The sequence below is a fragment of the Nanorana parkeri genome, unplaced genomic scaffold, assembly GCF_000935625.1.
Source record: "Nanorana parkeri isolate BGI_ZX_2015 unplaced genomic scaffold, ASM93562v1 scaffold257, whole genome shotgun sequence".
NCBI classification, from domain to species: Eukaryota; Metazoa; Chordata; class Amphibia; order Anura; family Dicroglossidae; genus Nanorana; species Nanorana parkeri.
Genome location: NW_017306525.1, coordinates 1219279 through 1245258, shown reverse-complemented (window position 1 = coordinate 1245258; position 25980 = coordinate 1219279). Strand labels below are relative to the sequence as shown.

The following is a 25980-nucleotide window of genomic DNA, read 5'->3' as shown; positions in this document are numbered from 1 at the left end:
TTAGGAAGATGTTCACATTGGATATCTTAAAGTGTTCTTCCAAGTATGGTTTCTGCTAAATTCTTTCTACAATGTCCTTTCTACATAGCCCCAATATCATTTAAAAAACAAAACAATAACTCCTGGAACTAAATACTTAAAGGGGACCTAGCTTCAGATATATTAATTTTTTTATTTAAATGTCTGAGTATTACAGTTACAGCATGCATGCATTTGTATACTTTTCACAGAGATCATAGTACTTCCCCTGACAATGCTTCCATCATATTTGCTTTCCAGAAGTAAGGAGCCACCCCTGTTCAGGCATTATACAGTGTGAATATGTACTTTCTGGAATCTGGCACCGTGATTTATAGGAGTGTGGCATTTCAGTCCCGAAAGTAGATGCTGACTCTGGAAAGTGCCTGAACACATATGGCTCAGTCCTTCTAAAATGAAAAGCAGGAAAAAAATAAAAATAAAGCTTTGGCAGGGGGAGTAACACGACATCTGAAAAGGAATATGTGTATTGAAAGCAATACACTTGCACATTACTTGGCATGTGTGTACGTCACATGAAAAAAATAAATAGGACGCTTGGTCCAATTGGACAAAACTCTACGGGGCTCATGTATAATTCTTCCACCCAGTGTAAAGCTGGATGAATGATGTTGGCATGGCAGTGCTGCCACTATATGGAGCCAAGGAGCATATAAAATCTTATGGTCCACGGCTCCATCTAGTGGTGTTAATGCCATGTGAATGCCAGTTGCCCAGCTTTACTCTGGGCAGAAGATTTATACATTACCCCCTATGTGTTTTGTTAAAAATGCACAGTTAAATTTAAAAAAAAAAAATTGTATTCCATAAAGTTTTGGATTGTACAAGGATTCTCCAACTGGAGGAGAAGGAAGGGGAGGGGGACGGGAGCCAAAGCTGGAGGTCGGCCTTAACCCTTTCACTGCCAAACCAATGGGTCAACATTTTTTTCTTACACATATGCAAAAAAGAGTGCATGTCTTAACTACAGCTCTGAAAATATTCTATATGTTCTGAAAACAAATGCGCAGCATGTGCAGTGGTACCCAATATGTGTTGCATGGTTGTTTGTGTATGCAATTGCATTCATACCTGCGCCTGCATGGGGGCAGGAAGCTTTTATTTAATTTATTTTCTTTAATGCTATTGCAAGGAGGTCAACAAGCCCTGTATGTAATAGCAGTGGGCAGAGGCATGAGGGGTCTATTAGACCCCTGATGTCTACTCTGTACTATGTCCAAACAAATCAAGCACAAACAGCGCCCAATTTGGTTCCCCCAGCCACATCTGTTCACTGTTCACTACTGCAGCTGGTGCAGTAGCTGAAGAGCAGTAGCTGAAGAAGTATCACCCTTAGAAAAAAGACCCTGATGTAACAAATTGCCTGCCAGTAAGCATAGTACACACCTGTGCCCATTTCACAGCATGCATAGACATAGGAAGTATTGATAGCACAAGACAAAAAAATATAATCTCCAACCTACCTTGAAACCGCTGGTGCGAAGCTCAACAGAATCTGCGCCAGAACTCATACAGGGAGGTGTCCCTCCCTCACTGGGAAGAAGAAGGAAAGAAACCATTGGCAACGGCAAGGATAGAAGACAGGGGGCGGAGGACTCATAAGGAGAAACAATGGTTTTCTTCCAGCACCCAGGTACAATGTTTCTTAAGAAGAAGAAGGGGCTGTGCCACTGGGGTAGCCCCAGCCACTAACACAAAGGCCTGGAGCAAAAACAACAAAATGGGGAAGTATCTTTTTTATTGTCATTTTAACTGGGATGAGCTATAAAATAAATATGCCTCATTTTCACTACTTTTTTTTTAAGCCAACACCGATTAAAATAGATCAGATTTACATCACACATGCACTTTTTGTCTATAGATATATACATGGAATATAAAATAATTTGCCAAAAGACAATATTGCCATCAAAAAAAAGATTGGGTTATCTTAAGTAATTAAGTTATCACTGAATGAACAAGGGTATTCCCAGGGTGAAAGTATAACAACTGCTCAAATCCAGAAGGGGTAAAAAGCCACAAAAGCTGAAGGTATTAAGCCAATTTCAAGTTCCAAGTCATTTACACAATGCTTCTTCTCTTAGCTCCAAGCAACTGAAAGTAGTAGTGGAGAAGTAAAATAAAGCACGTCTGATTTAAGCACAAAATCAGGTGTATAGTAGTTGAGTGTTGGATAGTGATCAAACACTCCACTACTTTACACCTGATCTTGTGCCGCTATTCTCTTCTCTGATGTCATCAGGAGCCGGCTCTGTATCTTCTGGGTTCTTGCAGCCGGCCCCCTTTTGCCACGCACATGCGTGTCACCAAGGACCTGCTGCAAGAAGTAGGAAGAGATAGCCAGCCCTCTTTTGCCACGCCACATAGGCAGTACAGTACCGCAAGGCCTCCTGGAATGCATAATGTGGGTATTCAACGAGGCTGTAGACAATGACATCAATCATTCTTGCCTGGGTGAGGATCCAGGGAGTGTGGGGAGGGTTCCCCTGAAAAGAAAATGAATTCTGAAGGGGTTAGATGATAAAGAGTGGGTAGGGACAGAACACCGCTGGATTACCGGGCATGCGAGTATGTTCTTATTTTGAGGATAACTAAGCAAAAAAGGCAAGGGGGTGGGGAGTGAAGTTCCCCTTTATACCTGACTTTTATTGGCTGGATGGGGCTGGTAATGAGAAAAAACCTGGCTGGTGCTAAGCTTTAGTATTCATTTTGAATGGAAAACAATGATTCCACGTTGTGGTATTTATATTTGGTAATTAAACATGCTAATATCAAAATAGACACATATAAAATAACTTATGGTTTCAGGAACTGACACAATTGTATGTCAACCAGTAAATATTTCTCCCCAAACCTGCCACTTGCTCCAGCCATTACTAATATAAGCAAAAAGGTTCACGCAAACACAGTAGGATAATCAGCAAGAACATCATGCAATGGAGTTGTGATATTTCTGCATTCTACTGCATCTGCCATATCCCCAACAACTGTACGTACATATGTGCATTCCATTCAGAAAGCCCTCCTCATAACCTGTCTTGTAGGCATGTTCAAGGCGTATGTCCGTGTAAAGCTTCCGATAGTCCAATAGCACACAGCTGTCACCTACAGGATAGAATAACAACATAACCTATATCGCAATTATAGTCGCCGTTTAACTTACTCCCAGTCCTGTTCTGGCTGGCGCTTACTGATGACATAAGCCGGGCTATCCATATAATGCATGTTGTCGCCGCTGCTGAATGTAGAGTGCTTGGAGATGCTCTGTGGTCGGCCATTTTTGTGGAGACAAACTTCAATGCAAATTTGGCGATCAAGAGACCTGGAATCCTAGGAGGGAGACGGTTATAGGGAACGGTTTGTCTCTAGTGTTTAGCACAAGAAAAGGCTTCACGTTCTTCCGTGTAAAACTGCTACAAGTAGCATTAATTCATGTTATTGTAGCAATGAAATTTACTGTGTGGTTTATTGAAGGGATATTAAAACCCCCTTTATTTAATGTATGCACAGAAGTTCCACACTTATCTAAGAAGCTTATTCTCTTTCTTTAAAAATGTTACATTTTATTTATGTTTGGTTGGTCTCAGGGCCTGTTCACACGACGTCCGTATTCTGTGCTGACCTGATCTGCTCCTGCACTAAAGCTGTTCCTGCACTGAATATGCATCCCAATGTATCCCTATGTGTTTTATGGGCTACAGTTCTCATGTGTGCAGTCCGTTCCTGACTGAAAAAATACTGCATGTCACATTTTGTCCGGTCAGGAAACACACGAACGCATTACTGTCGAGATCCACCCAGCTGCGTGATTGACAGCTGGCTCTGCCTATCTAGAGTCCTACAAGTCCCAGTTCCATGCGATTTAAAGCACTTTGGCTGACGCACGACAATGCACGCCAAAAGGAATCCTTCTTTTCTATGGGGTCCAAACACACCTATGCAATGTGCTTCCGTGTGACTTGGAGAATGGTGAAGGTGCTTCGTTTGGTGCGTTTTTATCCACATAAACTTCAATGGGAATGCATAAAAATACAGATAACATGACCTTTGTACGTTTAAGTGCATGACGTTTAAGTGCACGTTTAAGTGCATGTTTTTTGTACGTTTTAAGTGCAAGTGCATGTTTTTGTACGTTTAAGTGCATGACAACAAGCCTCCACTCCCTAGCAACCTATACTGTATTTCCCCTTTAATAGCCAAAACAAAAAATGCATGAAAAATGGCCAACAAAAACGTGCTAAAAAAATGGCTTGGTTTACGCTTGTGCATCTGCATCTTTCATGCTTCTTTCACATTTGTTTGTTTAGGCCAATGACAAGCATTATCTCATATGACCTCATTAGGTATCATCTTCTTTCAACCTCCCTGCTTCCTCTGCCTGTTGTTTGCCTGCGTAGCTGAACTGCAATGTTGTGCCATGGACCGCTATACCAATGCATGCCACCACCATTTTGATTGGAAGAAGGTGGAGAAGAGGAAATGAAAATAATGGGTCCATCCACTTATCGCAAATAGAGAAAAGAGAGGCCCTGTCATTCAGCCGCCTTGTCTCTACATCTTCTCTGCAGCCTGTGTAAAGTTGTTATGGCAAAAAAAAAGCATTAAAATGTTTTAAAATCCAAGTACTCTTTGATACGATTACATTACACTTCATTCACCTACTGTATTTGCGATGCAGGTGTGGGTACAATGCCACACGTGATCCTGCATCGCATGTTGCAATGTTAGGCGTGCTGCGATGCCATTTTCACTTAGCCTCTGTTCACACCTAGGCGTTTTGTTGCTCAAAGGTAAGTGCAACAAAACGCTCAAGACAAAGAATCCCATTAAATCCTATATCGCCTCTTTACACCTGAATGTTTTGTCGCTGGAAAAACTACATTGCTTCCTGGTCCCATAAACTTCTGCGATTTGTGTCACACAACCTTTTCCATTGCAGTCTATGGGACCAAAAAGTGCTGTCATCTGCCAAAAAGTAGCTCATATGCCTTTTCCAGCAACAGGCATTTTCCTATGACAAAACATTCAGGAGTGAACAGTGGCAAATAAATGAATGGGATTCCTTGACTTGGGCTTTTGTCCCGCTTACCTTTGAGCAACAGAATGCCTAGGTGTAAACGGGGACTTAGTGGCCCACCAACGCACCTTGCCATTGCGTGTGTGTTGTATTGCACCACATAGCATGGTAACCTTTCACAATGTGATGCCACTTTAAAATAGGTGCTTGTACTCCCTTGAGTGTGTGTTTAGCAGTAGTAGGTAGCCCATTCAAATGTGTGAACAGAGGCCTACAGAAGAACTCCGCCCCAATAAAATCCTAACCTTTGCAATGGGGCTACCCCTGCACTGCGAGAGCTAAGTACTCGTTTTCTCTAGGGTTCAAAATAACAAAGTTATATTCACCCGAACCGTGATCCTGTCTTTCTCCTAGACCACTCCCACCAGAGACATCAGGGGAGCGATTTCTCGGTATCAAAGCAGTGTTCGCTGGCACAGGAAAAGTCCTACACCACTCCCCCCAGCCTGTCTCTTCCTTCACTCCAGAGATAGAATGTCTCTTGGTATCCTCACGTTCTATACACTGTATTGGATGTGATGACTCACAGAAACCTTGGACCACTGGAGTGAAGGGGGAGCGAGGCTGGAGGGACTGGTCTAAGAGCAAGCTGGGGTCGTGGTTCAGGTGAGTATAACTCTGTTATTTTAGCTCCCTAGACTAAAACGAGCACTTAGGGTAGCCTCACTGCAAGGGTTAACATTTTATTTGCCTGGAGTTCTTTAAAGTTTATGGGGCCCAAACCATGCCAGGTCACACCAAAAGAAGGACAAATGGATGAAAGAAAATCACATAGATGTGAATAGGCACCATAGGAAAATTCCTCAAGTGCGACGCATGATGGACAGAAAATTGCACAGATGTGAACGAGGACTAAAGCTAGCCATACACTGCTCAAAATTCCAGTAGCGTGTCTTTTCAAACCAGTCAGAAAAATCTGAGAAGTGACTTGACAGTGGCTCACCCGCCACCATGAGAATACAATAGACCAGTGGGAGAATCCCATTTCTTGTACAGCGGGAAAAAAAACGAATTGAGGGAAATGTATCAAACCTGGAGCAGGGAGAATCTGGAGCAGTTGCCTATAATAACCAGCTTCTGCTTTTCAATTTCACACCATCTGCGTTGGAGCTGCGCTGGCTGTTGTTTCTAGCGCACCCCAATGCCTATTCACATCACTGCATGAAATGTCACTTGTGACAGTTCAATAAAGTTCTAACAAAAAAAAAGGACACAGTGCAATGCGCTGATATCAGTGCTTCAGGACTGTGCCAGGCCACCGCACATCAAACTCTGCGTGATTAGTGCAGTGTCTGGTGTGAATGAGCCCTAATTGAACAAAATGAAGAGAGAAGCTGATTGGTTACTGTACACAGCTTTAGTAAATTGGCCAGCGTGTGAGGTAACACAAACAGTGTTAGGAGAAATTATTTTAATGTTTCACCCTGCCCGGCATTTTCTCCTGAGGAGCCGGGCCGCTATATTACCACAGATAGGGAAAACGAAACCACGTGACCACAGCGCCTTACGCCTCACAAGTTCACTCAGCAACCTGTCGCTCTCCAGCTGCTGGGGAACTACAAGTTTCATGTTTCTAGCCCGGGACAGCATTGTGTGTGTGACTACATGACCATGAGCCCTGGAGGAGGCCAGTCATATGTGTGACAGGAGCAGTGCCCATGAGAACACTTCACCCATGACCCTAGCCTTGAACGTGCGTGTATCCGCCTCTTGTCCCCGGCGTGATCCCTCCCTCTCTCCCTTCGTGTGAAGCTTGGCGGGCGGTGTTGGCGCGCTAGGCTTTGCGGTGTGTCGGCTAGTCTCCCAGCCTTCGCCTCGTTGTTCCCGGTGTCATGGCGCAGAGCACCGCCGGCCCCCTCCCTACCGTTCAGGCAGGCCTGAGGGAGGCCCTGCTGGAGACGCTGAGCGGTATCCTGTCCTCGGGACATGAGGTGCGGGCGGCAGCGGAGGAGCAGCTGAAAGTGCTGGAAGTGACAGAGGGTGAGTGTGGTACCCAGGGGGCGAGGAATGAATGGGATGGGGGTGCCTTGTGATGGAGGACATGGTTGAACGCAGTCATGATGGGCTCAGATGGTGTCTAAAGGCTGCCCTGTAATGACCAGTGATGGGTGATTGGCACTCAGCTCCAACTTATCATATACAACAGTCCTGGAGGGAAAAGAAACTGTGGCCATCATAGGGCTGGGCTACCCCATGCTCCCCCTTTAATTGTTTAGAAACACTTTGGAAATGTAAATCTAGTATACTAACATAGTTTCAGGTTCTGTAAATGTTATTAAAGCAGATCTTGACCCACTTTCTCTTATTCCACTCCTAACCTCCCTTAGCTCTAAAAATCTTGCATTCTCACCTAGCCAAAAAGTGATGTGTTCCCCATGGCCTCCTGGATACCCACATTGTGCATCCCAGGAAGTCTCGGGTTACTCTTCGTCACATGTGCTGTCTGTTCCTGGGTTCTTGCTGGCAACCCCCTGATGCCATGCTGTGCTGCATCTTACAGGGACCCAGAATACTCTGTCAGAATACGCAATCAGTGACTGCAGCTGAATGACTGCTGCAGTCGCTGTTCAATAATTTTCGATCCGGTTCGAGGGGGGCACACACTGCTAGAGTTTGTGAGCAGTGTATGGCCAGCTTTTTAAGGGTACGTTCACACCAGATGCAGTGCGTTCCGGTCCGATTCTGGCCGGAACGCACGGCATCGCATTGGGCCAGGAGGGGGCGTGGCGGGCCATTGAAGTGAATGGTATCGTAGCCACGCCCTCCGGCCACAATGCGATCGCCCGCACTGGATCGCAAGGCACATTGTGCGTGCGGTGCGATCAAACTGCTGCAAGCGGTTCAGTGCGGGCAATCGCATTGCGGCCGGAGAGCGTGGCTATGGTGCCATTCACTTCAATGGCCCGCCACGCCCCCCTCCTGCCCCACACAAAAGTGACTGGGCCGCGATGCAGTGCGTTCCTGCCAGAATTGGACGGAACACACTGCATCTGCTGTGAACGTACCCATAGGCTGGGTTCACACCTAGGCGTACCGAATATGCGCGATTCGCTGTAAAAAAATGCGCGGCAAACGCGTGTTTTCGAGGGCTATCCGGCTGTATACCAATGGATACGCGCGGCAAATACGCCCCAAAAAAGCTCCTGTACTTCTTTGGGCGTAGGGGCGTTTTGCAGCGCGTTCCTACGCACTGTAAAACGCCCACGTGGGAACCATGCCCATAGGCAATCATTGGTTTTTACATGTTGAGAGTTTTACAGCGCGTAGGAACGCGATGTAAAACGCCCAGGTGTGAACCAGGCCTTAGTGTTTTACCCAGCCAAAAAAGTAAGAGGTCGTTAATACAAAATGGGGGTGGGGGGGGAAGTGAAGTTCCTCTTTAAGGACAATGGTCCTGGTTCTTTAAAGCTGGCAATACATTGCAATCTGATTATTCATAATTTATATTCTATAGCCTCCAGATTTACAAAGGATGGTGCTGTTGGAACAATTAAAGTGACACTAAACTCAGGAGTTAAACCTTCAAAATAAATTCAAGTACTTTTAATTATTAACAAAAATGTACTTTATTGTTGTATCATTTTGCTGTAGATCCTCATCCTTTTTGGTGTTACTACCCTTTGGCTTCAAACCATCATCAATGCTTACACTTGCACAGAGTCGGGAATTTTGTAAGATTAGGGTTAGGCGTACGATTAACCAATTATACCAAGCAGGTGCTAATGATCATCAATTTCATATGTAGGTTAAAATACAGTCATTAACAGAAACAGCTGACTAGGAGGCTTAAAATTGGGTGAGGAACAGCCCAACTCTGCTACTAAGGCGAGGTTGTGGAAGACAGTTTCATGTCACAGGTCATACACCATGGCAAGACTGACCACAGCAACAAGACACAAGGGGGGGGGGGGGGTTTATCAAACTGGAGCAGTTGCCCATGGCAACCAATCAGCATCTTTCTTCAGTTTGCTCAGTTGAGATTTGAAAATGAGTGATAGAAGCTGATTGGTTGCCATGCAAACTGCTCTGGTTTTTGTCTGCTACAGTTTTGATAAATTCACCTCAAGGTAGTTATACTGTATCAGCAAGGTTTCCCCAGGCAAAGATTTCAAAGCAGACTGGAGTTTCACGATGTGCTGTTCAAGGTCTTTTGAAGAAGCACAAAGAAACGGGCAATGTTGAGGACTGTAGACGCAGTGGTCGGCCAAGGAAACGTAATGCAGCAGATGAAAGACACATCATGCTTACTTCCCTTTTGACATCGAAAGATGTCCAGCAGTCCCTTCAACACCGAACTGGTGGAAACCAGCAGGTCCCAGGTACACTCATCTACTGTCTGAGAAGTCTGGCCAGAAGTGGTCTTCATGGAAGAATTGCGGCCATAAAGCCATACCTTCGGCGTAGAAACAAGGCTAAGAGACTCAACTATGCACGGAAACATAGGAACTGGGGTGCAGAAAAATGGCAGCAGGTGCTCTGGACTGATGAGTAATAATTTGAAATATTTGGATGTAGCAGGAGGCAGTTTGTTTACCAAAGGGCTGGAGAGCGGTGCAGTAATAAGTCTGCAGCAACAGTGAAGCATGGTAGAGGTTTCTTGCAAGTCTTAGGCTGCATTTCTGCAATTGAAGTTGACATTTGGTCAGGATCAATGGTGCCCTCAATTCTGAGAAATACAAGCAGATACTTATCCATCATGGCATACCATCAGGAGGGCGTGTGATTGACCCCAAATGTATTCTGCAGCAGGAGAATGATCCTAAACATATAGCCAATGTTATTAAGCACCATTTTCAGCGTAAAGAAGAACAAGGAGTCCTGGAAGTGATGGTTTGGCCCCACAGAGCCCCGATCTCAACATCATTGAGTCTGTCTGGGATGACATGAAGAGACAGAAGGATTTGAGGCAGCTGACATCCTAAAACTGTGTGCAAGTGTACCTAGAAAAATTGATTCTGTTTTGAAGGCAAAGGATGGTCACACCAAATATTGATTTGGATTTCTCTTCTGTTTATTTACTTTTCATTTTGTTAATTGAAAAAAATTAAACTAAACACTTTTATTTCTGAAAACATTCATACTTTACACCTTTTTTTCACATCTGCTAAAACTTTTGCAATGGGCTGAGAAAATCACTCAATTCCACTCATGTAAATTGCATGGATGGAGTAATCTCTAGTTCCAGCTATTGTATTCAGACGGCTGTGACACCTGCTGCTGTCCGAATTTTGACCAGTGACTGCATCCGATTGGATGTTGTCACTGTTTGAGAGAGAATTTTCCATCCAGCTCAGTGGATTTTTTTTTTTCTTTATACAAAGTTTATTGAAAAACAAATAACATACAAAGAAGTCTCGGCTCAGTGGATTTTTATAGTAGAACTGAAGCCAAAACGTATGTTTTAGTTTTGGATAAAGTAAGGGAGGGTCGTAACCCCTGTCAGCATTTTTTTTTGCCATCTGTGTCACATTGGGGAGATTTTGCTTCACTTTCTGTCTGACAGCCACAACATAAAGTGAGGAAATCCCTGGTAGTCGGCAAGGTCACCAGAACTAGTCTCTCCATTGGAAGATTTCCCATCTACTCCTCTTGTGGTGACGACCAAAAATTTGGGGTTTTCTTTCACTTTCAGGAGTAACGGTCACCAGGACAAATGGTGGGGGTGGAACTTCCTAATGGGGGGGGGGACACAGACGGCAATAAAAACACAACAGGTGTTATAATCCTCCTCCACTCTATCCAAAACTAAAAGAAAAACTTAAGGCCGTCACACACTGCAGGCGAAGCAGCGCGGAGCGGTGGTGCGCTGCCTTTGCGAGCAGTGTGTCATGTAATTTTCTTCTGGGTACCTCAGCTTGCGAGAGCTCGCGGAGATGAGCGTGTCGAGATGAACAATTTCAACTTCAGCCAATCGGCTCGCGCGTATAAACCAGCGTGACGGGATGCGACATCTGGCCGGTTATTACAGACGAGCCGATTGGCTGAAGGCGCAGTCAATCATCTGACTGCACTCAGCTCACACACTGCACGCGAAGCTCCGTGCCGGAGAGCTTTGCTTCGCTCTGCACTGCTTCGCGTGCAGTGTGTCACGGCCTTTATGGCTTTAGTTGCAGTTAAAATAAAATTTTGTGGTGCCAACAGGGCCATCCTCCGCTTGAATTGTGGCTAATTAAGCAAGAATTGGCTAAAATGTGAGCCGTGGTTGGTTGGCTAGCTTTATAGTAACACCTTTGCACTATATAGTTGCTCATTCAGATTGTACTATGTGTGGCCAGCCTACATAGTACGGCCTGTGTACTGAACCCAGTAAGGATTGCACTGTATTATGTCCACATGAGGCTTTGACAGTTGCAGATATAAGACAATAAAATATGGTGTTTTTGGCTGTTTGCATTGTCTTTGAAAGCAAATGTAGCCCATACAGGTCTCAGTAGAGCTCCATACCTTCTGCCTAGGTAGTGAAGGTATATCTGTAAAAAAAATAAGTCAAGGCAACTGGACTTGCTGTATTTTTCTTGAAGATGTTTCACTGGTCATCCAAGCAGTTTTCTTAGAGCAGTGAAACGTCTTCAAGAAAAATACAGCAAGCCCAGTTGCCTTGACTTATTAGAAGCCTTGGTAGACATGTATAATTGAATTACATCTGTAGATACATATTGCTAACATAAGAAGGGTGGTTAATGTTTGCTCACTTTTTTCTCTTTTATCAGAGTTTGGGGTACATTTGGCTGAGCTGACAGTTGACCCACAAGGTGCTCTGGCCATTAGACAGGTAAAACAGTAGATAAGTTATCTTCTATCCAGACTTTCTGTGACTTTATTACTCTCTCATTCTCTAGTGAATGCCTAACCAAATGTTTGTCTTTGTTTTGAACAGATTAGGGAAGAGTTTTACTGTTGGATTTTACTGCTATTCATCACTTCCTTTCTTGCTGACAGTGTTTTTTTTTACAAAGTATCTCTTGTGGACCCCAAATAGTAAAAAAAACAGGGGTTCTAATCCTTCCCCCAACTCTTTACAAAACTAAAAAGAAAAGGTTTTGGTTTGACACACACACGGACTGTTAATATTACTTTGCCCATTACAAAATATATTCGTAGAGAGGGAGATTAAATACAGTAAGTAGAAATGTCATGGATGCAAATCATATGTTTTTTTCCCCTCATGTGCAGTGTGATGCCTGGTTCACATTTATACATTTGACTACTTTGTTTTGTTAAGGCAAACCTCTGGGAGGGAGTGGAGCCTTCCATTTTCACTTTTCAGCTATAGGCCTACTAATTCAGAAATAATGCTATCATGTATCATTCGGAAGTGAGGCATATATTATACTTTTTTTGTGGGGAAACACTGCAATCTGGTGGTATTTTTAAATATTTAGTTTGTTTTCTGTATATTTTAAATGCAAAAGATGTAAGCAGATAGAAAAATACACTTTTATAAAACTAAAACGCACTCAAAAGGGGGAATTTATCCAAACTGGAGCAGACAGAATCTGGAGCAGTTGCTGATGGCAACCAATCAGCTGCTTTCTTCTGTTTTTTCAGTTAAGGTTTAAAAATGAAAGATAGAAGCTCGTTGGTTGCCATGGACAACTACTCCAAATTCTGTCTGCTACAGTTTTGATGCATTCGCCTCAGGGCTAGTTCACACCAAGTGCAGAGCAGTTACAGATTGCATCAAAAATGCATCCCATGTATTCCAATGTTATTTTGGGCTCTAGTTCACACCACAGCATTCAGTTCCAGAGCATGTGAAAAAACTGCAGCATGCCTTATTTTTTTTCTGCTTTGGAATGCATGCAAACGCTCTGGACTACACCTGAAAGCCCGGACCGGAACGCGTCAAAATGCACTGCATATGCAGAAACTCATTGAGCTCTGATCCAGATTTGGTGTGAACTTTTTTCTGCTGCATTAATTTGCTGATGGCTGCAAATACATTATATATTTATTCTTTTCATTTTAACAAAACACTTCTGAGGAACAGCTGTTTCTGCATTTAAAGAAGAACTCCGGGGAATATGGTTATTGCTTGTAGTGTTACTATCCCCGCACTGCAAGGATTAGGTGCTCGTTTATGTGTAGGGAGGAAAATGTAAAAAAAATTATATTCAGCCGGCTTGCTCGTAGACCGGTCCCTGTGCCTTTCTCTACCTCTGGAGAAAGGCACAGTCTAAGGTCCCCTGAATCATCACAGTGTATAGACGTGAGGACGCTGAGGAACATGCAATCATTGCAGTGTAGGAGGAGACAGGCTGGAGGGAGCGTTGTCACAGACAGCCGGCTTAGAGAATCAGATGAGTTATTTTCAGCCCTAGACCAAAATGAGCAGTTAACCCTTGCAGTGTAGTGGTAGCCCCACTTCAAGGGTTAATAGTAATTTTTCCTGGAATTCTGTTTTAAAAACAAAAATAGTTGCTGATAAGGCATTGGTGCTCAGTGTACGGTCCACTTTGCTTTAGAACACTTATAAAGCCTGTAGCATAGCAGGAGGCATGCTAAAGCTTTCAGCTGCTTCACAGGAAACAACTCTTGTCAAAGGAGCCGGGCTCAAAATTACTGCATGTCCGTACCTCGGGATGCACATGGACAGGAGGAACAGTCTGTAAGAAACAGAGCGTTGCACCCCCGATCTACTGATCACACTTGCAATGCTTTACTGGCTACTATGCAAAAAAAAAAGTAAATACCCATTTTTTTTTTTATTTATGAAGAAGTATGCATTTATTTTATTTTTTTTCTTTGCAAAAAGAATTATTGTTTGAGTCCGTGTTCACACCTAGGCGTTTTTAGGCTCAAAGCTAAGCACGACTGAACTCTCAAGACAAGAAATCCCATTAATTTTAATGGCCTCTGTTCACATGTGAGCTTTTTGTTGCAAGCTGTAAAATGCTGGAAAAAGTATATGAACTTTTTTTTTTGGGGCAGATTACACCGCGTTTGGGCCCCAAAGACTTCAATGGAAATGCGCGACGCAAGCGTTTTGCACATTTGTGTGCGTTTTTACTTGCGTTTGTCTATTGACCACAATTTCTTTCAGTCTGCCCACTAAAACGCACGTCTTCATGTGTGCGCGTCTAACGCTAATATGTGCGAAAACGCTGATGCTTAGGGGTGACCGGGGCCTAAGTCCTACAGTTTTCATAAGTATACACTATTGGTAAAATGTTTAGCATGGGGAGCGGACCCCTAAAGTATAAGTGACCTTATTATTTAAGACCTGTGTAGTGGGCATGTAAATGCTAACTTAAAAAATTAGATTCAATGAACAATCAATATTTTGTAGACCATAAGCACATTTTTTGGAAACCCCTAAAGCACCCTTAGTTTAGGAGTGTTGTATAGTCTTTTTAGCGGCAGTGTTGGCTGTAAATTTGAAAAAGCTGTTAGCACAGTTTAGCAATCTGCCTGATGCCAGCTTTTCTGGAGGGAACAGTGGTGATCAGGAAAACAGACATTAAGCAGGCATATCTTAAAGGTTGAGGGGTGCTTACAAACGTTGGATTGTTTGACCCATATATAACAAGCCTGACTGGTCAAGGTTGATTTTGTTTTACGCACTGTATAACTAAACCCAAGAACACTCATTGCATATGTTAAAGCTTGCAGGTCCTTGGATATGTGGTGGCTGCATTTGTTTTCCTTGTTAGTCATGAGAAAAAAAATTCTCGGGTATCTGAGTTATTGAATCCTGTTCTGGAAACTGTAAAAAAAAAAAAATATATCCTGACTTTCTCTGCTCCTGTGCTTTCAGCTGGCATCTGTGGTTTTGAAGCAGTATGTTGAAAATCATTGGTGTGCCCAGTCAGAGAAGTTCAGATTGCCCGAGACTACTGAAAGGGTTAGTAACTTTGAATTGTGTACATTGATCTGTGAAGTGCTGAATGTAGATTTCTACATCCAGATATTTATTGTGACTACGTTTATTTAATCCTTTACTTAGGCAAAGGCTGCAATCCGTTTGTTGCTTCCACGAGGTCTGCGGGAGTCAATCAGCAAAGTACGTTCCAGTGTAGCATATGCTGTGTCTGCCATAGCACACTGGGACTGGCCTGAAGCCTGGCCACAACTTTTTAATTTGCTCATGGAAATGCTAGTGAGTGGTGAAGTCAGCGCTGTTCATGGTGCTATGAGAGTGCTGACGGGTATGTACTGTATACGTTATTAATACATTGTCTAGACTGAAATGTTTAAAGCAGATGTAAAATGATAAAGAATACACTTTGATATTGAATTGCATTATATATTTAATGACAAGCCTACAGACTTACCTTTTGCTTTAAGGGTAATCCAGCAGCGACCAACAGTTGCCATGTTAATGGTGCCAAAGCATTAGTTGTGAGGTCAGTGACAGAGGATCTTGGGAACTTGTTTCAGGAGACATCTAGCTAATAGCTCTGCTTTAATAGTCTACTGATAGGAGTCTCCCAAGATCCTTTACATTGATCTCCTTTACATTGATCTGACATTAGAGCCCAAACTACTGCAGGATTACCATTATTACAGCAAAAGGTAAGATTTGTAGTTTTTTTTTTTTTATGAACTTTCTTATGTGGGCTGAACAGTGAACATATCTGCATTGATTAGTATTTCCACTTTATAAAAGGCTATGATTATTGGACCTTTAGGCCTTGTTCACAACATGTGTGGATCATGTCCAGACTAGAACAGTTTGTTCCCGGACCAAAAAAAGCATCCCAATGTATCCCTATGGTATTTCTGGCTCTGTTTACACCATCGCAGTCCGTTCTGGTTCAGACAAAAAAATACTGCTTATCTCATTTTCTTTGGTCTAGAATGCACTGGAAAGTATAGAAACGCATCAAAAATGCATGCAAACGCACTGGACTGCACCTGTAAGCCCGATTTTAAGTTGGGGGGGTGGGGGAAACGCGGTAAAATGTACTGCTCTGCGCTTGCCGATCTGGACCGGGCATGGTGTGAACATAGCCTTAAGGTCCATTCACACATCTCCATTGTTTCCAGCACAGCCCCAATGCAGGAAGGGGCAATTTGCCTAGTCACGGATGGTGCATATTTACACCACTTAATTGCAGTAGGAATGTAGTGGTGTGTGCTGAAAAAAAATGTAAGGCATATCTTACTTTTTCAGCGCAGCAGGACACAACACAGTACCACCCCACTGTCCCCATAGAACTGAATGAAATGTCACTTGTGACATTTCAAGTAAAGTTGTAACAAAAAAAACACAGTGTAGTGTGCTCGGATCAGCGCTTGGGCTCTGCCAGGGCACCGACACCAGACGTTTTGCGGTTAGTGCAGTGTCTGGTTTGAAAGGGGCTTTAAATGTTCTCTAAACACTGCAATCATGCCTGTGTTATAATCGGATAGGAACGTGCTCTGTTTCTAGTCATAGTGAATAGTAAAGGGATGTACAGGGATTCAAACGGTGCCACACCCAACAATATATAGAGACAAAAAAACAGCGGCAGACTTTTTAGGCACCACCATGAATGACCACTTCAATTTATATTAAAAATAATATTTTATTGTAGAGATCTCTCATAAAATATATATACACATAATAGTAATAAAAAACATCAACATGTTTAATTTTGCTCAAAAATATATGAGCCTATGACTCACATGGAACTGCAACCCCTCAATATATCAAGTGGTTGGACCTGATTATCTGTATATAACTCATACAAATATCATTATAAATACATGTTAGTAGTTATTATGCAGGTTTCCGTGGAGGGGTGCATATCTCTATGCGTTTCACTGTCACCACTGCTTCTTCAGGAGCTTACATGGGAATTTAGTCATGGCTCAAAGATAGCTCGTACATCATGGCTCAAATATCTACATGGTTATCTCAACGCACAAGCAGGGGAAACTATGCATCAAATCGACTGGGTGGGCATCTGGGCACACTTTGCTTGACCTCCCCAATCCAGGTTATATGATGTTGTAGACTTGAGACCACTACGAAGACCATAGATTCTAAGATTCGTTGGCCGCTCCACAGCTAGTTACAGCCAGCAATCCCTCTTAGGGAACATTAATATTGATTAAAATAAGGCTGCCAACCCTGATATTCAAAAAACAGTCTGCTTCTTTTGTTGGCTTTGGATATCTGTCTTGTATGTAGTGTGATGTAGTTGTCTCAAGTCTACAACAACTCACAACTTGGATTGGGGAGGTCAAGTCGAGTGTGCCTAGACACCCACCCAGTCGATTTAATGCATCATTTCCCCTGCTTGTGCGTTCAGATAACCATGTTGATCTTTGAACTATGACCAAATGCCCATGTAAGCTCCTGAAGAAGCGGTGGGGGCAGTGAAACGCATAGAGGTAGAGATATGCACCCCTCCACTAAAACCTGCATAATCACTGCTAACATGTATTTATAATTATATTTGTATGATTTATATACGGCTAATCGGGTCCAACTACTTGATACTGTTTTACGTCATTTTCAGGCCTAAAATGTGGAATATAACATGGGTGCAAAAATTGAAAAAAGGGCCTCAGTCATGAAGGGGTTAAACATGTTGATGTTCTTTATTACCATCTGGCGATTTTTATGAGAGATCTCTACAATAAAATATTCTTTTTAATATAAATTAAAGTGGTCATGGTGGTGCCTAAAAAGTCAGCTGTTTCTCTCTTGCATCTCGTTGTAGTGAGTATGTGTTTTTATTTATGAGCATTTTGGTTTTAACTGTTCCTGGAGAAGTCTGTAAAGTCAGAAATGTCATCTTAATATTTTTTTTTTTTTTACATAATTGTTTAATGTTATGAAATCTGATCTTTTTTGTTTGTTTTTTTAAGCGGCCTAGTGCTAGCTAGGAAAGTGGATTTCTCACACATTCTTTTGGACAGCAGTTCATAAAAGGTGGCTCCACTTACCTGGCAGACAAACCTAAAAGGAATTTAAAGTGGACTTTTACCCCCTTTCACTAAAATCACAGCAGCATGCAACTCTGCATGATGATTTAACATCATCTTGCATTCCTTAGTTGAACTTGTTTTTCATTTACTTACAAATAGAGTTCATCTATTTCCTGGTCCAGTTCTGGCACAAATGGTGTAATGTGCCAAAGCGTTGCTTCCTTCGAAGGTTACAACAGCAGTGCATTGCTGAAAAATCTCATGAGATCTCAGGGAAAGTAATTTTCCTCCCCTGAGATGATGTGCATGGTCACATGTCCTAGTCACATCTGCCAGAGTTCCAGGAAGTAAAGCGAGATCTAGTAATCTGCCCTTAGTTAACATGGCCACTGTCGGAAGAATAGGAAGGAAAAGAGAATTAAGTATGCAAAGAATACAAAGACAGCAATTATCTAGAAGTATGTGTTTGTAGATTGTCATCACTAAACATTTCTAAAGGTGTCTGTCATTTTAAAGATATGGGTAAAGTTCCTCTTTAAAAGGTTTACAGTAGCCACTTGCTTTGTCTTGTGTTTAGTGGACTTTTAACAACTTCAGGCTACTTTAATACATGGCCAGGTAGCCATGGCTCCTTAAGAATTACAGCTGGTACCTAACAACATTTGAGGTTTTCTCTAGTTGTTGTCAATGGAGCTGGGTTCTTAACAAATCCTCCTGCTCATGGATTGGACAGGCTGGCTCCTAAATCCCTTATTATATTTTCCACCCCTGGGAAGAGAACAAAAGACAAGGGGCGCCTACCCTAGTGTGGATCAATATTATTGAGAAGCAGCAAAGATAAAATTGTACTCACAAGAGTAGATCACAAAGGAGCTTTCAAAGTCCAAGGATTGGTAACCAGGATATGATGGATGAGAGCTGCACTGACAGGATTAAGTGACAGCTCAAATGCCTACATGACGCGTTTCCGGGGCCACGCCCCCTTCATTGTCCACCCCTGACTTAATGTCTTATTTTGTTCCCATTTATATTGGTTCTGGGGTGCAATCTTCTACCAACTTGTCCTAGCTGTGAAGTGTAGGCCAGTGGTCCTGTGGGTCTGAGTCTGGTAAGCTAGTGAGGAAATGTATTCCTTCTGATCTCACCAGTATCCTGTGTTGGTGTGATTTTCTCATTCCTCATTTGTATAGCATGTTAATTGGGCTTCCTTCCCTGGGTGCTTTTTTTACTTACCAGTCCAGCGTTGTTTGCTCTGTGTGATCTGCTATTGTGTCCAGACCTGCCCCTGTCATTGAGAGTCTTGGTGTTACTAGGATGGCCTCGGTGTGTCCATAGCGATGCCTAGTGTTCTAAATTTGTACTCCATTTTGGGAATTACTGTGAAGAGATTGCTGCAAGTTGCTTTGAACTGGTAATAAACGTTAAAGTGATCTTTTGGCTTTTAAAAATATAAACGTATTCAAATGTCTGTAATAAAATAACAAATATCAGATCGTATTAGAGTGCTTCGGCTTGACACAACTGTTTCTCTTGCTGATGGTGTTTGTTTTGGGGATATGCTGTTTCTGCCTTTTTGAGGTTTTCTCATGAAGCATTAATATATGCTTTTTTAATTCATGTATGTATGGGCAGTAATTTATTTATTTTTTTCATTAGCAGATTAAATCAGGCAGATTTGTAGAAAATGTTAAATATATACAGTATACTAATGTTACTTTGCCTTTAGGCGATCCCTGAAAACTCATCTATTTGAGGAACCCTATCCCAGATCTACCTGAAATTTTACTTTTTCATACAACTTATCCCCACACAGTTACTTCCTTTTTGTGTAACTTCCCTTAGATTATAAGCTCTTACGAGCAGGGCCTTCCTGACCTGTCTTGAACTGTACTGTTGCAATTTATTTTGTAAAGCTCTGTACAAACTGTTTGCACTATATCAATCCTGTATAAGAATAATAATGTTATCAACCTGTTCTTGCAGAGTTCACTAGAGAAGTGACAGATACACAGATGCCCTTGGTTGCTCCAGTCATCCTGCCAGAGATGTACAAGATCTTCACTATGAGTGACGTATGTGTTTATTTTGTTTCTTTTTACACCTCAGAAATCAAGTGCTTGTCATAGAATGTATTTGACTCTGTCATGAAGCAAAACACCCATGGAATTCAGATCTATTGGGCACAGGCGCTTTCTAACCATTCCATAACTGTGCTTATGCAGTAAATAAATTGAGTTGTGGTTTTTGCCATCATAGCCTAATCAAACAGTTGTTTGTTGCATGAGTTCACAAATTCCTTTGTTCAGTGCAAAGAGTAGTTATTGTGCAGGGTCCTCCGCTACCACACTAGCAATAGTAATGATAACAAAAAAAAACTTTCCTGACATACCCATGAAAGATGGCTATTACTAGAAAATTCTAGTTGTCTGGCTGTTATGCTGTCCCGCTGGTTTCATGGTTTCAGAACTTTGTCACCAAGCAAGAACAAGTATGCACATAGGCAAAGTGAGAGTCAGAATTCCTTATGTGCACATTTCTCCTATGTTACTGAAGCCAGAGGGTCAGCATGATTGCCAGGCATTAAACATTTGCAGTATGAGAAGTTGGCAATGGCCATTTTTCCTGAGGGGGCTCTCTTTAAGCCAATGAAGTTGAAAAGGCTGTCTATAGTTTTGGGTGACAACCCCATAGAAGTCTGTAAGCAATAGGTTGTGTGGGTGTAGCCAGCAGGAAGAAAATTTAATCTGCCAGCCACAGCTATCGGATTCAGGTAGGAGAAAATCTGGGATGGGAGAATAGTTGATGCCTTTTGATCAGGATGGCTAGGCAAGCAGTGTACTTAATATGAATGTACATTTATACTTTAAATCACATGTGTCAAACTCAAGGCCGAGGGGCCGAATCCGGCCCACCAGGCCATTTCCTAGACTTCTACTTTCAGATCTAGATATTAAGTTATTACTAAAACCAGTGATAATCGAATGCAGAGGCAATTATGATAAAGATTAGATACATTTATATAGTCTTACAGATACCTTTGAGGCAACCATAATGTTGATGCGGCCCATGATTAAATTGAGTTTGAAATCCCTGCTATAAATTATGTGTAGTTGATGTAATAAGGTTATTTAGAATATGATATTAATGTTCATAACACAGACTATATAGTTTATGAAACGTCTGTTTTCTGTCATGTAAAGTTTGACGTGGTAGGGCTGTAGGAGACTCCTAGATTGGAGAAGGGGAATAAAGGCACTTTTAAACTTTGAAGTAATGCATGCTTGTGATATTAAATGCACTTTACAGTTTGTCTCTCAACCCTAATATTACAGGTTTATAGCATTCGGACTCGAGCCCGGGCTGTTGAGATCTTCACCACATGTGCACATATGATCTGTACTATGGAAGAACTAGAAAAGGTTAGAAATATTTTAAACTGTAAACGCGGACATCATATTTTTAACTTTTTTCTTTGATAATGAAATGTTGCATCTTTCCATTTTTATTAAATTTCCTACCATATTTTCTTCTTGCAGGGGGTAGCACATGCTTTGATCTTTCCTGTAGTGCAGCAATTTACAGAGGCATTTGTGCAGGCTCTGCAATTGCCTGATGGTCCTACCTCTGACAGTGGCTTAAAGATGGAGGTGTTAAAGGTATGATTAGCTGTGATATATTGAGACGTTTCTAAGGTATCTATACAGAAAGAAAAACTAACTTTTGACAGAATTATGTGCAAATTAAAAAAAAAACTTTTAGTCCCCTGGAAGAATTTTCTCTTCTCTTAATTGGAGTCAAAGGGTGTCCACGGGGGCACCTGCTAAACGAATTTTGGACGGTTCATCAATGAACCAGACAAAATTCACACTGAGTATGATCAGTTTAAGAATATTTACTCTGAAGCTGGGCTGTACTTTTCTACTGGATCATCATTACTTGCTTAGTATCTTTGGGATACTAGTGGACCTTGCAGGCCTTTTTTTTTTTTTCTCTTTTTATAATGCTTTTGAATGTCATTGTTGGAACCATAAGATACCCTGGTGTCATCCTGCCTTTTGGCATGTCTGTATTTGAGCCAGGAGAAAGGACATAGCTTTAATACCATGAACAACAGAAGAGTTCCTTGGTATCCCGGCCTCTTAAGTCTTCTTCTTTTTGGTCCTTTAATTTGATTGTCAGCCTCACCAACCCATAGGAAGACTTGGAAGGGGATGGGCCGGAGCAAATTAGAGGGAAATTTGTAATTTGCTTTTAACTTGCAGTCTTTGGAGTTGATTTACTGAAGGCAAATAGGCTGTACACCTTGCAAGGGAATTTTCCCTTAGCTTTTGGATCCAGGAATTCAGCATCGCTCATTCACTAAGCTGAGAAATTCCCTTCCAAGTGAACAGCCTATTGGCCTTTAGTAAATCAACCCCTTTCTCGCTGGATTTTGATTGTTTGGACACATGTGTTTCACTAAAGGTAACTGAAACCTTTCATTATACATGTTACATTATTTGCTGAGTTTAAATTGGCCAGATTTCCGTCAGCCTTTTTAAAAAAGTTTTTTGTTTGTGTTAGGTTCTACATAGCAGTGGTAAAGCCCACAGTTAGATACAATGTCACTTTGCACATTCAGGGCGTAGTGGCAGTGTTTTTGTAAAGGACCAAGGACTGTCGCATGACAGGGGGAGTGACTTTCCTGCTCGCCTTAGTGCTCCACTACTGGATGTGATGGAGGCTGGAAGTGGTGTGGGTCCGCTGGCAGGGTTAATATCGGGGAGGAGGTGCCTTTACAAAAACACTGCCCTTTTTGCCCCCAATGGGCAAGGTGATGGTCTCTCAGTTTAGTTGAGCTTTTCTTTTACATTATTACAATGTCATGTACAGAGACTAAAGAATATGTTTGCCAGCTATTCTTATTACACTAATGTGTCAGATTTGAGTGAACTGGAATTGGTATAACTGTGCTTTTTCCCATCAGGTTGGCATTTGTAAAAATTAGGGATGTAACTATACTAGTATCGGTGCAGATACCGAGTATTTGGGCGATTTACTCGTACTTGCGCAAATGCTCCTGATGCCTATCCTGATACCGGAACGCCTGGTATCAGGAAGCGGGGCACCAAGTGACGAGGGAGCATGGAGCCAGCTTCCCGGCCAATCAGAAAGCTGGACAGTGTGTAATGACTCGCCGTCCAACTTCCTGATTGGTCGGGAAGCTGGCCAGAAAGCCGGCTACATGCTTACTCGTCACCGGGGAACATGAAGTCGGCTTCCCGGGTAATTGGGAAGCCGGTTACAGTCGGCGATTTAAATACAGGGAGATCCGGCGTCTGTACAGGCGCCGGATCGCTTGTATGGTGCAGCGGAGATTAGCAGGCTCCCAGCTGCTGATCTCTCCTCCAATCACTGGACCTGGAAGTGATATGCATAACATCACTTCCAGTGTCACTGTACACATTCTCTGGCTCCTGTAGACATGAGAAGAACTTTTTGAAGCCGATCTCTGCTTCATCAGCTTCTTTGGGGTCTCTAGGTGACGGGTCTGAAAGGCCTCTGATGTCTTCTTAAAGAGGACCTGTCACATATTTGCTATTACATAGGAGGCTTGTTTAATTTTAGTGTATTGTATTCTAAAAATACTTGTTTGATAAACATTTGCACAAATTCCGTGTGACATAAAAAATTGCAACTAGTATATTTTTATTCTACAGGGCCTCTGCTTTCAGAACATATATCATTGTTTGGGGGTCTGAAGTTTTCTAGCCCAAAAAAAAAAATCAGATTTTATCATGTGTGTGCAAATAGTAAGAAATTGCTCTGGACGGCAAGTGGTTAACGTGTATATAAAGGCAAAACATTTTTTTTTTCGTTTGGGATGGTGGGGAATGGTTAGACCCCCCTTTTCAGTTTTTACTACTGTGTGTCCTTACGTGGGAGATTCACCCTCTATTTGTCCTAGTGACCATGGTCACCATGACAAAAAGTGAGAGCAAATCCAAACATTTTGGCATTGTCATCAGAATAATAGCAAGGGGGAATCTTCCAATTGGGATACCTGGTCTGGAGACAGCTGTCTAAGGGGGAAAATCCACTCGCACACTAGGGGTGTTTTTGATCACTGTCTTTTGTGTCTCCAGAAAAACAATAAACTGACAGAGGTTTTAACCTCTGTTCAAACTGAAAAATAAAAATTTTGGTAATACGTACACTTTAGTTTTTGCATCTTCTGAATCAAATTTGTTCTTGCTTTTTATCCCACCAGGTGAAGTTCTGGGATTTGAGAACCTGGTGTTTAGTATCTTTGAGTTTGTGCACACCTTGTTAGAGAACAAGTTTAAAGGGACGGTGAAAAAAGCTCTGCCAGAATTGTTCTACTACATTATCCTCTACATGCAAATCACAGAAGAGCAGGTAGTAGACGAAATACAGTTGCTATGATCTTCAGTGTTTTGAGTTCTATTGCGGAGCTTCAGTGCCTTCTTTGGAAGATGCAGATTTATAATTGTGTAATGGGGAAAAATTCAAAACTAGTACTAAGCAGATTACAAAGCAAGGGTCTTATGCCAAGTTTGTTGCTGAGATCATATCTAAATGACCCCGTATATTGCCTTTCTAGATAAAGGTGTGGACTGCAAATCCCCAGCAGTTTGTTGAAGATGAAGATGATGACACGTTTTCTTACACTGTCCGCATAGCTGCCCAGGATCTTTTGCTGGTGAGTGAAGTACATTGCAAATATTGTATTGAGTACAGATTGCTTCAAAGAATGTTTATTAGAAAAGAGTGTAGCCATAATGTCCAGCAAGAAATAAACTTTACCATATCAACATTATGTTTTTGGGTCTGTCTTGTTTTTTTATATCTACTGCTTATGCAATTATAGCCCTTTGTTATAACTTAACCATTGTGACTGTGCATATCGTAAAAAAAAAAAAAGGTTCTGGTTTTACTTTTGTTTCTAGGCAGTATCCAGTGAGTTTCAGAATGAGAGTGCAGTTGCACTTGCTGCTGCTGCTACACGTCATCTACATGAGGCTGAACAGATAAAGAGCCAAGGAGGAGAGCACTGGTAAATTGGGGTTATATGTAATCTGATCAGTTTTCATGAACAGTTTTAACATTTTCCATAGAAAACTAAAACCTTTACAGTAACAGCAGCACAGGTATCTCCACAGTACACGGGTCATGAAGCAGTAAGTCCACCAGTGCAGTACGTCAGGCACCAGTACAAACAGAACAGAAAAGGAGAATATATACACTTTACATCAGAATGAATAAGATCTGTAAATGTACATACATATGAGGAAAACAGACTGTAAGGTATAATCACATAGGCAGCCTGTTCATTCATAACTGAGGACACAAACTAGCGTCCTCCCGTCACCCTAGGCTCAGTATACCGTGTCAGTCACCGCGCAGCTGCGTGACTGACAGCTGGCTCTGCCTATCTAGAGGCAGAGCCAGCTGTACCCTCCCCCGTCCGTTCCGCCAGTCAGCGCTGGCGGGGAGGGGGGAATCCAGCCCCTTCCCCTGTCACGGCAGAGAGCCGTGACAGGATCGAGAGGTGAGCGAACGCCGGCATTTGTTCGCTGAGCCGACCTGTGACAGTCTCATTGTCACAGGTCGGCTAGAACTATGAGGTGAGTGAAAAGCACTCACCTCATAGTTCTCCTTTATTGACAGAACGTAAAACAAACCTTAACGTCTGAACCCAGTTTTGCAACTTTAACATGTGTTAGATAAACTGTATACACAATTGTGTGAAAGAAAGTGCACTCTCTTTTTGAATTCTATGGTTTTACATATTCGAACATAATAAAAATCATCTGGTCCTTAGCAGGTCTTAACATTAGGTAAATACAACCTCAGATGAACAACAAATTACATACTATGTCATTATTTATTTTACAAACCTAAAAACAAAATGGAGACGTTATGTGTGAAAAACGAAGTACACCCTTACTGCATGAATAGGAATTAAGAGGCTAAGTAGCAGCCAGGTGCTGCTAATCAAA

The 25980-nt window shown here is 42.2% G+C and overlaps 2 protein-coding genes across 3 annotated transcripts in view; one reads left to right on the top strand and one right to left on the bottom strand.

Annotated features, from left to right (window-relative positions):
- KLHL12 (kelch like family member 12) overlaps positions 1 to 3244 on the bottom strand; it is a 30457-nt gene extending 27213 nt beyond the window's left edge. For both annotated transcript variants that reach the window (XR_001941253.1, XM_018556894.1), the window contains exon 1: positions 3203 to 3244. The gene's annotated coding sequence lies outside the window, so the exon portion shown is untranslated. The remainder of the gene's footprint in view (positions 1 to 3202) is intronic.
- Positions 3245 to 6561: 3317 nt separating this feature from the next.
- Positions 6562 to 25980, top strand: part of IPO9 (importin 9) — a 33768-nt gene continuing 14349 nt past the window's right edge. Inside the window, exons 1-11 of the mRNA XM_018556888.1 lie at positions 6562 to 7096; positions 11827 to 11888; positions 14874 to 14960; positions 15063 to 15264; positions 19961 to 20049; positions 21310 to 21396; positions 21514 to 21633; positions 23903 to 23948; positions 24228 to 24376; positions 24582 to 24680; positions 24928 to 25034. Coding sequence (XP_018412390.1) covers positions 6949 to 7096; positions 11827 to 11888; positions 14874 to 14960; positions 15063 to 15264; positions 19961 to 20049; positions 21310 to 21396; positions 21514 to 21633; positions 23903 to 23948; positions 24228 to 24376; positions 24582 to 24680; positions 24928 to 25034 — 1196 coding nt within the window. The 5' untranslated portion in view covers positions 6562 to 6948. The remainder of the gene's footprint in view (positions 7097 to 11826; positions 11889 to 14873; positions 14961 to 15062; positions 15265 to 19960; positions 20050 to 21309; positions 21397 to 21513; positions 21634 to 23902; positions 23949 to 24227; positions 24377 to 24581; positions 24681 to 24927; positions 25035 to 25980) is intronic.